The sequence below is a fragment of the Phasianus colchicus genome, chromosome 6 (assembly GCF_987193195.1).
Source record: "Phasianus colchicus chromosome 6, bPhaCol1.hap1.1, whole genome shotgun sequence".
NCBI classification, from domain to species: Eukaryota; Metazoa; Chordata; class Aves; order Galliformes; family Phasianidae; genus Phasianus; species Phasianus colchicus.
Genome location: NC_143441.1, coordinates 23,669,648 through 23,683,130, shown reverse-complemented (window position 1 = coordinate 23,683,130; position 13,483 = coordinate 23,669,648). Strand labels below are relative to the sequence as shown.

The window sequence follows — 13,483 nt, the reverse complement described above, 5'->3', positions numbered from 1 at the left end:
ACTAAACTGTCTACTCTAGTAAGTAGAAGTCAATTATCACTTCCAGGACATGATTTATTTTGTCTAAAGGTAGACGTCTGCAGATGCATTATATCTTACAGTGCCAGTTTATTCATTTACTGCAAACTGAATCTGGGGAGGGTAGGTTGTAATCTGTATACAGCAAAAGGTGAGATGGAACTTGCTCAGCATCTCTGAATCAGATGAGCTCTTCCATTTCTGCTGTTAATACTTTTGTAGTATATGGGTCACAGAGCAATGACCTGTAAAAGTCCTGTGGCATTATCTTACTTATGTCAAACTTAATCCTTTCCCCTTTTGTATATAATTGTTTCCATTGAACTTAGCGTTATGTGGAGTTACTTTTTCTCTTTATGTGCTTATTTTAATATTCATATATACATTTTCACTTGTAACAGGATTTTGTTTGGATTGATAGGGAATATTTACATCTCCTTCAAATGGAAAATGTGGACTATGATAGACTTTTTGCTAAATTTTGTTTTGTTTTTATTTTGTACAGTGATTATAATTTAGATTGTATGCCACCTCATGGTTATATTCACGTGCTATCCCTGACTGACAACGTAGCAGAATTCAGAAATGCAGTGAATAAACAGAAAATTTCTGGGAATATTGATACACCTGAAGGGGGTTTTGATGCAATGCTCCAAGCAGCTGTGTGCCAGGTAAGGAATGTATCAACAAAAGACCAAATGGTACTTCAGACATGAATATATATGTTACAACTGTGCTCAGTGATACTGAATTCAAATTGTCAATTATAGGCCAGAAAATAGTAGGATTTCTTCCTCTTGTTTCATTGTTTCCTTTCAAGTTATGCATTTTGGTTTCCAGATGAAAAAGAGAAACTGAGAAAGGATAGAATTAGAAAAAAAGAATGGATAATTAAATCAACTGCTTCTTGCTTGAAACATGAATTACTTTCAGTCAATTACAAAATCATTGTCAAAAGTCCTCCTTGTCAAAAGACCTCCTTGTGTTCCCAGTGAAAGACATACCATTTGGCATTTCTACTACTTGAGAACGTACCTGAAAACTGAAGAATCAGTTCCATGTTTGCTTGTGTAGATAAAGAAAACATATGCACTTCGTGTTATCTCAGCTTTTAATGAATTAATATTTGAAAAAATACAAATGAACTAAAAATTAACTTATCTACATTGATAACGTTGCATCCCTGTCTCTCCCATGCAGAAAGAGATGGAAAAGATTTGCATCAGTAGTTTCCAAGCTGTAAGACTAGTAAATAACAGTGATTTGTTTTCTCTTCAAGGCTTTTTTGCATGCTGTTTTCCTTGAAGTAGTGCAACAGAGATTTTGAAAGTTTACTGATTCTTGGGTTTACCAATGCTCTGTAGAATAACTCTTTCTGATAATTCTGCTCCCAGCCAAACCACAGGCTTCTAGTGCAGCTCTTGTTTCTTGGGATGATGTCAATGTAACTCTTTTATCTTGATCATTTTCACATTCTCTTTTGGAGCAGTAGAAGGAGTCAAGGCCAAAAAGGAACACCAACTATGATAAAAATTAATTGTTTGGTTCCATTTTTATTTTCAGTTTTTGATTGTCTGCAACACAGGTAAATAGTTATTCTCAGATGCTGTGTTCACAGCTGTTAGAATAATCAGAAGCTTTGGAAGAGTTCCTTAAATTGCAGTGTCTGTCACTGTATACATTCCACACACGACTTGTGAGTTTTAGAATCATCCATGCTCCCTAAAGCAATAGAATGAAATAGAATGAGAATGTGGGCTAAGGAGCACCTCTCCTATGAAGAAAGGTTGAGGGAACTAGACTTGCTTAGCTTGGAGAAGGAAAGGCTCTGGGGAGACCTCATTGTGGACTTCCAGTACTTGAAGGGAGAATGTAAACAGGAGGGGAAATGACTGTTTCCATGGGCTGATAGTGATAGGACTAAGGGGAATGGTTTTAAACTAAGACAGGAGAGATTTAGGTTAGATATTAGAAGGAAGGTCTTCACTCAGAGGGTGGTGACGCATTGGAACACGTTGCCTAGAGAGGTAATGGATGCCCATCCCTGGAGGCATTCAAAGCCAGGCTGGATGTGGCTCTGGGCAGCCTGATCTAGTGGTTGGTGACCCTGCCCACATCAGGGGGGTTGAAACTAGATTATCTTTGAAGTCCTTTTCAACCCAGGCTATTCTATGATTCTATGAAGTTTGCAGATGACACCAAGTTAGTAGGGAGTGTCGGTCTGTCTTTAGAGGGATCTGAACAGGCTGGATCACTGGGCTGAGGCCAACGGGATGAAGTTCACAGAAGACCAAGTGCCAGGCCCTGCACTTTGGTTGCAATAATCCCAGGCAATGCTATAGCTTGGGGGAGAGTAGCTGGGAAACTCAGCAGAGGAAGAAGACTTGAAAGTGGTAGTCAGTGCTAGGCTGAACATGAGCCAGCAGTGTGCCCAGGTGAGCAAGAAGGCCAATGGCATCCTGGTTTATATCAGAAATACAGCAGCACCAGGAATGTGATTGTCCCTCTGTATTTAGCTCTGGTGAGACTGCACTTTGAGTGCTGTGTTATACTTACCACAAAAGAAGGCACTGAGGCCCAGGAGCATGTCCCAAGAAGGGCAATGAAGCTGTGAAGGGTCTGAATCTCAAGTCTCATGGAGAATGGCTGGGGGAACTATTATTGATTAGTCTGGAGAAGAGGAGGCTCAGAGATTACCTCATAGCCTTCTACAACTACCTGAAAAGAGGTTGTGACGAGGTGGAAAGTCAACGTCTTCTCTCCGGTAACTAGCAAATGGCCAAAAGGGAATGGCCTCAAGTTGCACCAGGGGAGGTTCAGGTTGGATATTAGGAAAAATTTATTCTCTGAAAGAATGATCGTGCACTGGAATGAGCTGCCCAAGGAGGTTGTGGAATCACCATCCATGTAGGTGATTCGAGAAACATTTAGATGGGGTACTTGTGGTACTAAAAAACATGGTTTATTGGGCAGCATAGTAGGTAGTAGGTAGACAGTTGGACTAGATGATCTTTGAAGTCTTTTCCAACCTTAATGATTCTATGATTCATGAGAATGAGGAGGCTTTTGCATTACACTGTGTACCAAAACGAGAATAATATGCAATTCATATCTACAATCATGAACTGTAATTTATATTAATGTGCATTTCTTTTGTTTGTAAAAGAACTTTATAACTTGTACCAATTGTTTTAAACAATACATCCCTGTTGCAAGCAGAATCAGGTTAGTACATGAAGCTACTTCAAATTTTTGGTTGCTCAAACATATGAAGGAAGAAGTATTGAGCTGACAAATGAAGTAATGAATATTAGAAGGAAGGACATTCTACACTGCTGGAGGAAAAAACAGATTTTTTAAGATGTAAGCTGTTTATAAATAATACCATTAATACCATCATAATACCATGCTGCTAGGATTCTCTAGGTGAGGCTGGTGCTAGCATGTAAACTAGAAAATACAGTACACCGCTGCGCACTTATTGCCCCTACTATTATTAGATACTCATTTCCCACTGAGAGCTAGCAGAGAATGAGTCTGAGGAGAGAGCTAAATCCCTCTCTGCAAAGCAAAAAAAAAAAAGAAAGAATAAATCATGAAGCCTGGCTGAGTGTATGGGTTATCCTAAAGGTAGGTGTCAGATGAGATGGACAGTATCTGACAGTGTTAAGGGAAGTGGCAAAGATGAAGCAGAGTTGTAGGAAGGAAGAGCAAGAAATGAGGCAAAAGGAAGAAAAAATTGAATTAGTCAAGAAGATAAAATAATTGAGAGGGGAATGAAAAAAAAAATGAGGTGATTCATATATTCCTCTTCAGTTTTATTTAAAGCTGTCATTCATTCTTTGAAGGGAAATAAATGTTCTGGAAATAAGCACCCAACCCAGTGTAGATCTAAGCTTGCCCTGCTATATGTTTCACATCACTGAATTCCTAAAGCACTTTGGATTTATATTTGTTGTTTGTAATGCTTATGGGATCCTAGAAAATTACACAGATGTTACATGTATATCTTTTTATGTACTAACAATGAGGCAGCTGTTAGTCATGCCCATTATATAATGCATAATTTGTTTGTATTTTGAGGGATCTTCCTTCAAAAATGAAAGCAAGTGGTAAGTGGATCTCTGACTTTCAGAATAGTTTTCAGACATAGGATATGAAAACATCTACATGCAAAAAAAAAAAAAAAAAAAAAGGAAAGAATGCCTTAAATATCCTGTTTTAAACTCAGTGTTTCTAAATATTCCAACACCTGGAAGCAGACATTCCAGACATTCATCTTTCATTTTGTTATTTATTATTATTGGAAGTAGGTAGTTGCCTCTTACTTATGTTCAAATTTGTTTCCTTTTCAGAGCCACATTGGATGGCGCAAAGAAGCCAAGCGACTACTTCTAGTGATGACAGACCAAACTTCCCATCTAGCCCTAGATAGTAAATTAGCAGGGATCGTGATTCCCCACGATGGAAACTGCCATTTGAAAGATAATGTGTACGTCAAAGCTACGAGTATGGTAAGGTATATGTCATACATTCTGCCTTCAGGGAAGTGGTGTAAATGAGGTTTTTAGGCCAATGTCAGAGCATTGCTTTTAATTCTATCATCAAAATAATATTTTCCCAGGTAGACAAGACTTGTAATAAAGAATCAGTTGCATGGAAATATTGACATCCTTTTCATCTGAGATAAAGTGTTTTGTAGTCTGAATCAACAGTACAGAGCACACGAGAATATATTACTGTTTTTTAATGTGTTTTTAACTGTCATCTCACAAGAATGACAGACGTTCTGTATACGACATAAGTAGGAGGCTGTGATATTTTGCAGAAGCTCATAATGTGTCAGAATTACATATGCTAATGAGACAAAGGAATTGATCATGCTTTATGGTCAGAAGATGCATAGTTGCATTATTTGAAAATACTTTGTAAGAAAAAACTGAAGATGTGCAATAGGGATGAGCTATTCCAAACTTGGTGGACTAGAAAATACTTAGATACCGCAAAGCTTTGCTGTGTTAATGCAACATTAAATATATTTGAATCTTACAGTATAAAACAAATGTATTGAAATACATGCCTGTGTAAAAAGTTGCTTCAAATCCATTGTAACAAAATAATAAACCTTCAGCAGATAATTTTAACTTTCAAAAGGATTTCTTCAAGTTTGTATAAAGTTATGTGTTGTGAACGATTAAGAAAGAATTGTTTTCATGAGATCTATACAATTGCACTTCCTCTTTCCTTGAATTAATGTAATTCATTCATTTTGAGAAATGTGAATCATTACTAAATTGCTGTGTAACCACCAGAAAATGGATATATGAGCTGTGTTCTCATTACAGCACTCAGAGTTTTTGTAGTGTTGTTCATTGCACTTAGTTGAAGTGTCCAGCCCACATTCAGGCCAGGCCGTTCAGGAAATCAGCGAGGGCTACGTGCAGGCTGGCCCTGAACTGGATTCCAGCACAGATACTTACTAGGATGGAGAAGCAAAAGGAAATTATAGTGAAAAAAAGGAGATTTCCAGTAATAGGGGGGTGTTCAAAACCTTGTCGAGTGGAGGAGGCAGCCGAGCATACGCTGATGGGAAGGTCATCTGGATTTCTGATTATATGATGTTCTTACAGTAACTCACTCCCTCTGTCATCTTTTGGATAATCCTTCAGTGATGTCAGGATTATTTATTTCCCTCTAACTAGTCAGTCCATTTTCAGTATTTTTAGTGTCCCTAGGATAAAAACAACGCCTTCCTTTGTTCTGCAAGAGCAAAGAATCCAGAAACCTCCTTTTCCCAGAGCAGAGCATACTTATGAGTTATGATGTACCTACCTCTACTTTTTTTCCACTGCTTTATTAAACAGTTGATGTAGATACAAGTCTGTCTCTTGGATTCAGGATTTCTTGGTTCATATAGAACTTGTCAGTTTCAGAAAACAACAACCAGAAAAAGCTGTCCAACATGAGAAATTAACTTCTCTTTCTATCTGAAAAACTTCAAAATATAAAGTGCAGATAAATATCTATTTACAGACAAAATTAATCTCCTTCAAAGGATGATTGATGGCTGACTAAAGAAATTATTATTTTTTTTTAATTCTGGGGTGAAGAATCATGATTTTATTATCCTATTTGCAGTAAGAAGTCTCCATTATTTTTGGTATTGATGCTTTTGTGAGATTATGTAGTCTTTCAGGCTGTCCAAATGAAATGACTTTGAAGGATACTTAGATCAGCACATCTTGGCCCATGCGTTGTCTAGCTGCTGGCACATACTTTTTCAGCCACTGGCTAATTCTTGTGTGCCTGCATCTAAAGTTTAGTAATGGAACAGGTGCAGAATGGAAATCTTTCTCAGTATCAGATATTTTCTGGAGCAGATTTGACAGGATAGCCCAGTAATGTCTAGAAGAGTAAGTGCACTGGATTCCTATTTTTTTTCCTTCTCAGTAGTATATTGTCTGTGATTATTTCAGATATATCTCATTAGCTGAAAAAAGAAAGTCTATTTAACTAATATTTAAATGAGATGTTGTGGAAGTCTATCAATTCTTTTTTAAATAAGTTGCAAAGAAGAAACAAAGCTTTCTTTTTTTTCTTCTTCTCAGTTCAATTTTGAAGTGCTATGTTAAATTAAAGAGCCATCTGTGATAATATTGTGCTTCTACTTTCATTCCTAGCACCTGATAGTCTAGAGAGGATTGAATTCTGGCATACTTGATTTTTTTCTTGTTCCAGTTAAGAGGACCTTTTCTTATTTATTTGTATAAGCCTAATCTTTAAATCAGAAATGTTTCCAGTTATTCACTTTTCTTCTCGCTTCTTTCTAACTTTTGTTAAGTAGTCATGCACAGATCAGCAAAAAGCATTAAGCAAGAAAGAAATCCAGTTCCTTTCTATTAGATCTGTGCTCAGTTCACTCCCTTTCTGAAATACTTAACGTCTGTTTTAGTTATCTTCTAAGTTTAACACAGTAGGTTAAAATAATAAAATGAATGACGTAATTGGAACAATAAAGAAGATCTAAAATGGGAATATATTCTCCTAAACAGTAGTGGGAGTAGATAAGATTAAAATACTTAGAGTACACCAAGGTTTTTACCAGAAGCGGAATGAGACTCCTCAAGTGACCAACAGTCCCTTATGTCATCTCTTTATGTGCTTAAAATAAAAAAAGATAGTGTGATTCTTTGGGGGCTTTAAAAAAATATATCCATTCTAATACAAAGGAATTTTGTCGTTCTAATCTGTAGCGAGAGTTGGATGTACTATTAACCAAAACAGGCACTGTAATGAGTTAGAACTGGCAAGAAGATGGAGGTTCAGTTTTTCTTGTGAGCAACTATGTAATTTGGGATCTGGTCCCTACAGCTTTTGCATGTCTATGTATGTCATCCAGAGGAATAAACTTTTGTTTCATAGAAACCCATTTCAGCTGCTACCAATCTCAAACTTTTGCCATTAGTTGCAGAGATATTGAAGTGTCATTTTACCAGAATTTGGACGTCTGGTATCATATGGTGAGCAGGACACTGACTTGTTTGAGCACCTTCTGATGATCCCTCACCACTGCTCTGCATTTGGAATGCAGGGGGTATTTATACAACATCTAGTTTCAGTAGTCCGTGTCCTGGCAGCACCTGGTTCATGTGTGATCTGCCAGCCATATGCATGTGGCAAATAGCTTGTGCAGGCCACGGAGGCCCTATCACTGTGGTCTGTGGTCATGGAGAAGGGAGGAGGTCTTAATACAGTGTTGTGAGAGAGGCAACAAGGCTTCTGCTGCTGCACTTCAGTCTTAAGTAAGGAATGTATACTCTCTGGACCCTCATGTATGGCACGTTAAGAAGCTGTGGCTGTAAGAATGTCGATTTATCTCTGTCTTACCCAACATCTATCACTTACCTTAAAAAATATAATCTCTTATCAAAGGATAAATAAGTGGAGATTCTGTCTAGGATCAAACTGCAGCAAGGAGCTTCTTTGTTCTTTCTGTCCAAGGCTATTTATAATAGTGCAATGTGGTGGAAAATGGATTTTACCCCCTTGCATAACTTTGTCTCTGCTGTCCTGGCTTTCAAATTACTGTTAGGATAGCATTTGACTTGCAGGCTGCCTTGAATAACAAGTGGCACTCCGAGGAGTAATGAATTGTGCAAGAAAACTGTAAGAGCATGTTTGTGTAGGAGAAAGGAACAAAGAAAATGCAGGACAGATGCTGAAAAATGGCAAGAAGAGAAAGACCGCAGAAGTATGTGGGGTAATGCAGTTGTCTTGACACATGTATAGGTGTCCTGATGAAATCTCTGGAAAGGCACGAGCCCCAGTCACTTCCCTGTGTTTTGTCATTAATTTTAGATGTTGAATTTACTTCCTAGGAAGTATTCCCAGAATTATAGTAAATCAGCAGTGACTTTCAGATTCAGTTTGCTTTGGAGTACTGGAACTGAAAGGAATCCCACACTGTCCAGATGTACAAGTCCACTGAGACCACAAAGACCTCTGTTCTTCCCAATATCTTGGATGAATGGATAGCAACATACCTCTTGTTCCCAAGTCTGTGTTAGATCTTCCAGCAAGAAGTGTAGGAGGGCAGGTCATAGCACAGGACTTGCCCTCATAGGTACCTCACCAAGAAGAATACTGTCCACAGCGTGAAGAGAAGTGAAACTCATGCTACCTTCCTCAAGGAGAAGCAGGGTTCAAAAACTGTAGCAGGACACTGCAGTGACAGCTAAAGACATTGCTCCTTAGGCAAGTCTTGAAGAAAGTTGCCAGCTGTAAGATATGTATAGGATATTGACATTGCTAGAACCTGAGCCAGTGGTTTCATTTTGCTGATGTGTCTGATCTCTGGTGTCAAAATACCTTTCTGAGAAACAAATTTAATAACTCGCCTTGCCACTCTTCAAATCACACCTCATTTTGGTGCCCTCATGTCATTCCTTTTCCTTGACTTTTGAGCAAGAATCCATTTTTCATTCTCAGGAAACCTTTTAGTATTCTAGGCAGTCCATGGAAAATACCATATCCAGCAGCTGTTTTGTAAGCACTAGATTCCAACAGAAAGGTACAGTGTGGAGAGTTCACTTAGTCCTTAGACCAGAATGGTCCTTAGACCATTCTGCAGCACAGCTGCTGAGCTGACGATGGAAATGTATTGCAGTTCACCTGATGCACTGATTTTAATGGTTATGTTGTTGTGTTTGTTGTTTTTTTTTAAATATTCAGTCAGCCCTACCTTCTTTTGGACGTAGGCCTAGCATTTCTCTGTACATTTAGAAATAAGGATTGGAGTGGCTTTGTAGTCCTGTATTATGTCAAACATAAAATCTAAGATTGTCTCTTACTAAACTGCAGTCCTCTTTGTTTTATTTTGCAGGAGCATCCATCTCTTGGTCAGCTCTCTGAAAAATTGATTGACAATAACATCAATGTCATTTTTGCAGTTCAAGGAAGCCAGTTCCATTGGTATAAAGTAGGTTAGAAACCTGATTACTTTTCTAAATTTGAAAACACAATATTTTATTAAATATATTGAATGTGCATAAACTAATGTATTTTTTTGTAGGATCTGTTACCTCTGTTGCCTGGTACCGTTGCGAGACAGATAGAATCACAAGCAGCAAATCTCAATGATTTGGTGGTAGAAGCTTATCAGGTATGATCAGAATGACTGTGCTGGATGCTGTCTTTGTACAAGGTTTTTGTTTTTTGTTTTTTGTTTTTATTTTCACAGTCTAGAGCCTAAAGTTGGAATTTCCAGGCCTCTATCTAAAGTCCACGTTTCCTACTTTTCTGAATGTCCAGGTTGGTGGTGGCAGTATCCCTAAACAACTCTCAAATTCCCAGGCTGTTGGTGTCTCAAAATCAAGAGCTAATTTTATACTAAGGATGCTCCTTAATACAGTGTTTGATTCTTTGCCATTTATCAAAATAAATTTCTGTTTCATTTGTATTTTGGGATCTCCGATCTTTGGTTACATACCAGACACTACTACCTAGGCACCATACAAATTCAGAGGAAAAGGGCACTGCAAGATTTAGAGGATTTTACCTCATAGTTCTTAGAAAAAAAGGGAAAAAAGTGGAAATTTACAAAAAGAATATTTCCACAAAGAATATTGTGGAAAGCAGCATTTACATTGCACAGGGCAGCATAATGTCTCAGGGTTTTAATACACTGCAGTAAAGAAAAGTTTTGATAGGGATTTGAGAGAGAACAAAGGAAATGGCTCTGTGTGCTTCCACGTAGAGTTCTCAACTGGAAGTAGTAATAAGGGAAAAAGCATTTTCACAAATGATTGCTGAGAAATGTCAGCTTTTAAGGGGATACTATCATCTTGATAGTGTGTGGAAGGGGGGGATAAACAACTTTAAAACAAACCTTTGTAGTATACATTTGATCCACGAGAGCAAAGGGAGCACATAGAGCAAGAGTAAAATAAGATAGTAGGCTAGATAGCTGAATGTTGTCCAGGTGTGCAAGTTGCATAAATATGCAAGTTTAAAAAGTTAGAAAATTAGTGATAAGTCTATACGCAAGGTATCAGTGTGCGTCACATTAGTTTTGATTATTTGGAGATGAAAGAATGAAATTGTCCATTATGCTAGGTTAACCATCTAAATGAGGCTCTTTGGTTGCTTTCAGCAAATTAGCTCTAATGAGAAGCCAAGTCCCATGTCTATTACTAGCAGTAGAGTGGGCTTGTGTGTGTTTTCACACTGTCATTTTGGAAACATTGTGCAGATGCCAAAGGCATTCAAAAGCAGAGGAAGTATAATCAAATTGCAGATAAATTCTCCCTGGTATTAGATTTTCTCTTCTAAAATCAAGAAATCTCATTTTGAATATAGATGTTTGCAGGAAATAGTGAAATACTGCTTGAAAAAAAAAAAAAAAGTAATAATTTGCAGATCATGGTTCTGAATGTCACTTTTACACCATCCACCCTTAACTGTATCCAGGTTTTTACAAGATAATCCAGGGCAAGCATTCAAAGACAGGAAATAAAAATTTACAAAATAATCCTTTTGGTTAAATTAAGGATTCTGTGGGACTTTCCTTCTCCAGCCACCCCCAGTTTGTTCTTGCTTTATTTTCTGGACAATATTATCCTTCCTATCTTAAACCACACTGGATTTGGTACTTATGAATAGTTTTGTCATGGTTTTAGTTTCTTTTAATATACAAACAACACAGTGAACAGTGTTTGAATGTTTTGCCTCCAGGACAGCATAAGTATTTACATAAGAAAATTTAGTATTGATGTCTGATGGCAGTGGTCCTCTTGTATTCTCTAAGCAGAGAAGCCTTAGGCTTAGTTGTGGAAAACCTTGTCTGGAAATCCCTAAAAAGCCAATGATGAGTCACTAATTTTGAAAAAGTTACTTAGCTAAACATGTGTTCAGATTCATGTAATTAAATTTTCATTTGTAACAGTAATGTCCCACAAAACTAATTTTAAAAATAGTAAGATGCAAGGAATTTTACTATTTGCAAGGAAATTTAGTATTCTCTTGGTGCAATAAATTTTTACAGAGTTTTAATATGTTCGCAAAAGGCAAAGAAGTAATATTTCTTTTGTAATTACTAAATAGTATTTTTGAGGGCATGGAAAATACTGGTTACAAAGCAGGCCTTTTACTTTGCATTGTCAGAAGCCCGCTTGGGAATTAGCAGATTGTTGACTTATATAGTCCTATCTGACCCAAATAAATCAGGAAGGGTAATCTCAGTAGCCTTTATATCACCCTAAGATTTGCTCAGAGGAAACTTTTCCAAGACAGGTGCAAAATATCACAAGTTTAAAGCATCAATTTGATTAGTAACCTTTCCTGCTGAATAAGAATAGTAGTATGCATGTTTTCTGTTTTTAGTTCAAGTGTGCAGCTAAAAGACAACATAGTCTCTCAAACAATAAGCAGTTTTTGTTACACATAGTTGTTAAAACAGATTTTCAAATTGCCAAAAATACAGCCTCAAACCAGTTTTGAAAAGCTGAAAACATTTTTATCTGGAAAATGTAATCCACTTTATCAGAGCTACCAGTTCATTGATTGTGTATATTTGGAATGTAATTGGTCCTTTATATAGGAAACAATGCTTTAATTCATTCCTTTATTCACACAGACAAGCTTTCTTCATTTTTAGTCAGTCATTGTAGCAGTACTTGGTATTAGTCATTAATGCACATTGTATGTGGGAATGCAATGCAACTAAAAGTTGTTTTCTGGTTACAGAAACTGATCTCTGAAGTGAAAATTCAAGTGGATAACCAGATCCAGGATCTTAATTTCAATATCACTGCAATCTGTCCTGATGGAAGCAAAAAAACTGGCATGGAAGGATGTAAAAACGTTGGATATAATGAAGAAGTATGTTGATAGTTTTCTTTCTTCAAGGAACTGGAATACTTATTTTTCTGTTTGGTTGGGTTTCAATGGTGTGAAATCTTCTAGGGATTTACTCAAACTGAAACTGGACTTTAGTGATTAATGATCACAGACTCTCTATTATTCTCTTTTTTTTTTTTCCCAAATCTTGTTTTAATTCTCACTAATCTCGTGGGACTCAGGCTCAAAGCTTTTCCTGAAAGCTAATGTCCATTAAAACTGTCCTCCTTTGTCCTTCCATGGTCACAATGGCCATGTTCATTGTGATGAAATTTGTACTTAAAGAGGTTGAAAGATAATCACTCAGTGGAAAAGAATCGTTGGAATTTGTGCTGCTTGGATCTGTACAAGACACCACCTTTCCCTCTCCTTGCTCCAGTAGCCTTTGTGCACATTCAGAGTCATGGGTAATTAGTTTATCTTATAAATTAAATTAATAAAATGATTAATTCCCATTTGGATCTGTACCACATACTGAATGAATTGGATTATAAAACTGGAGCATCGTGCACCATGAAAATATGGGGGAAGATGTCTGGCTAATATAAAGAACGTGGTTTTCTTCCCAGAACAACTTCTCTGTGTGTTGATATATTTATTTGATTGCTTGGACCAGTAGAGTAATTCCTGTAGCTTGCCAGGAAGAGGTCTGTGTTTCTGGAGAGCAGGGTCAAGGAGTTCTTTCCTTGTGGTGTACACACAGATCAGTTGATGGGATTTTATTGTGTTTGTGCATAGAAGTGGCAAAACAAAACAATAGATTAAATGTGTGAATTTTAAATATGTTCATTTAAATGTATTTTATACTCTTCTCTATTTTGTCTGCACAATTTGCAGCCGATTAACTGCTACACTTTAAGGTAGATGTGGTAGGTTTTTGTTCTTAACTCTTCTGAAATGTCATTCCCTGTGTATGTCATAAGAAATAGGAATGGAATTCGTTCTGTTTAACGAAAAGAAAAATATTTATATCTGGTTCTTTTTAATAAAAAAGACAAGCCAGTTGATTGTAAAAGATTGCATGTGGTCTTACAGCTTACTGCAGTTGAAAATGAGCCATCTTCAAGAG

The 13,483-nt window shown here is 37.0% G+C and overlaps 1 protein-coding gene across 7 annotated transcripts in view; it reads left to right on the top strand.

The window, feature by feature from the left end:
* ITGB8 (integrin subunit beta 8) overlaps positions 1–13,483 on the top strand; it is a 51,729-nt gene that overhangs the window by 21,710 nt on the left and 16,536 nt on the right. For all 7 annotated transcript variants that reach the window (XR_004166468.2, XM_031590078.2, XM_090142696.1 and 4 more), the window contains 5 exons: positions 524–689; positions 4,374–4,532; positions 9,401–9,496; positions 9,590–9,679; positions 12,262–12,396. Coding sequence is in view for 6 of the 7 variants with exons in the window: in XM_031590078.2 (XP_031445938.2) it covers positions 524–689; positions 4,374–4,532; positions 9,401–9,496; positions 9,590–9,679; positions 12,262–12,396 (646 nt within the window). In the remaining variant the exon portion in view is untranslated. The remainder of the gene's footprint in view (positions 1–523; positions 690–4,373; positions 4,533–9,400; positions 9,497–9,589; positions 9,680–12,261; positions 12,397–13,483) is intronic.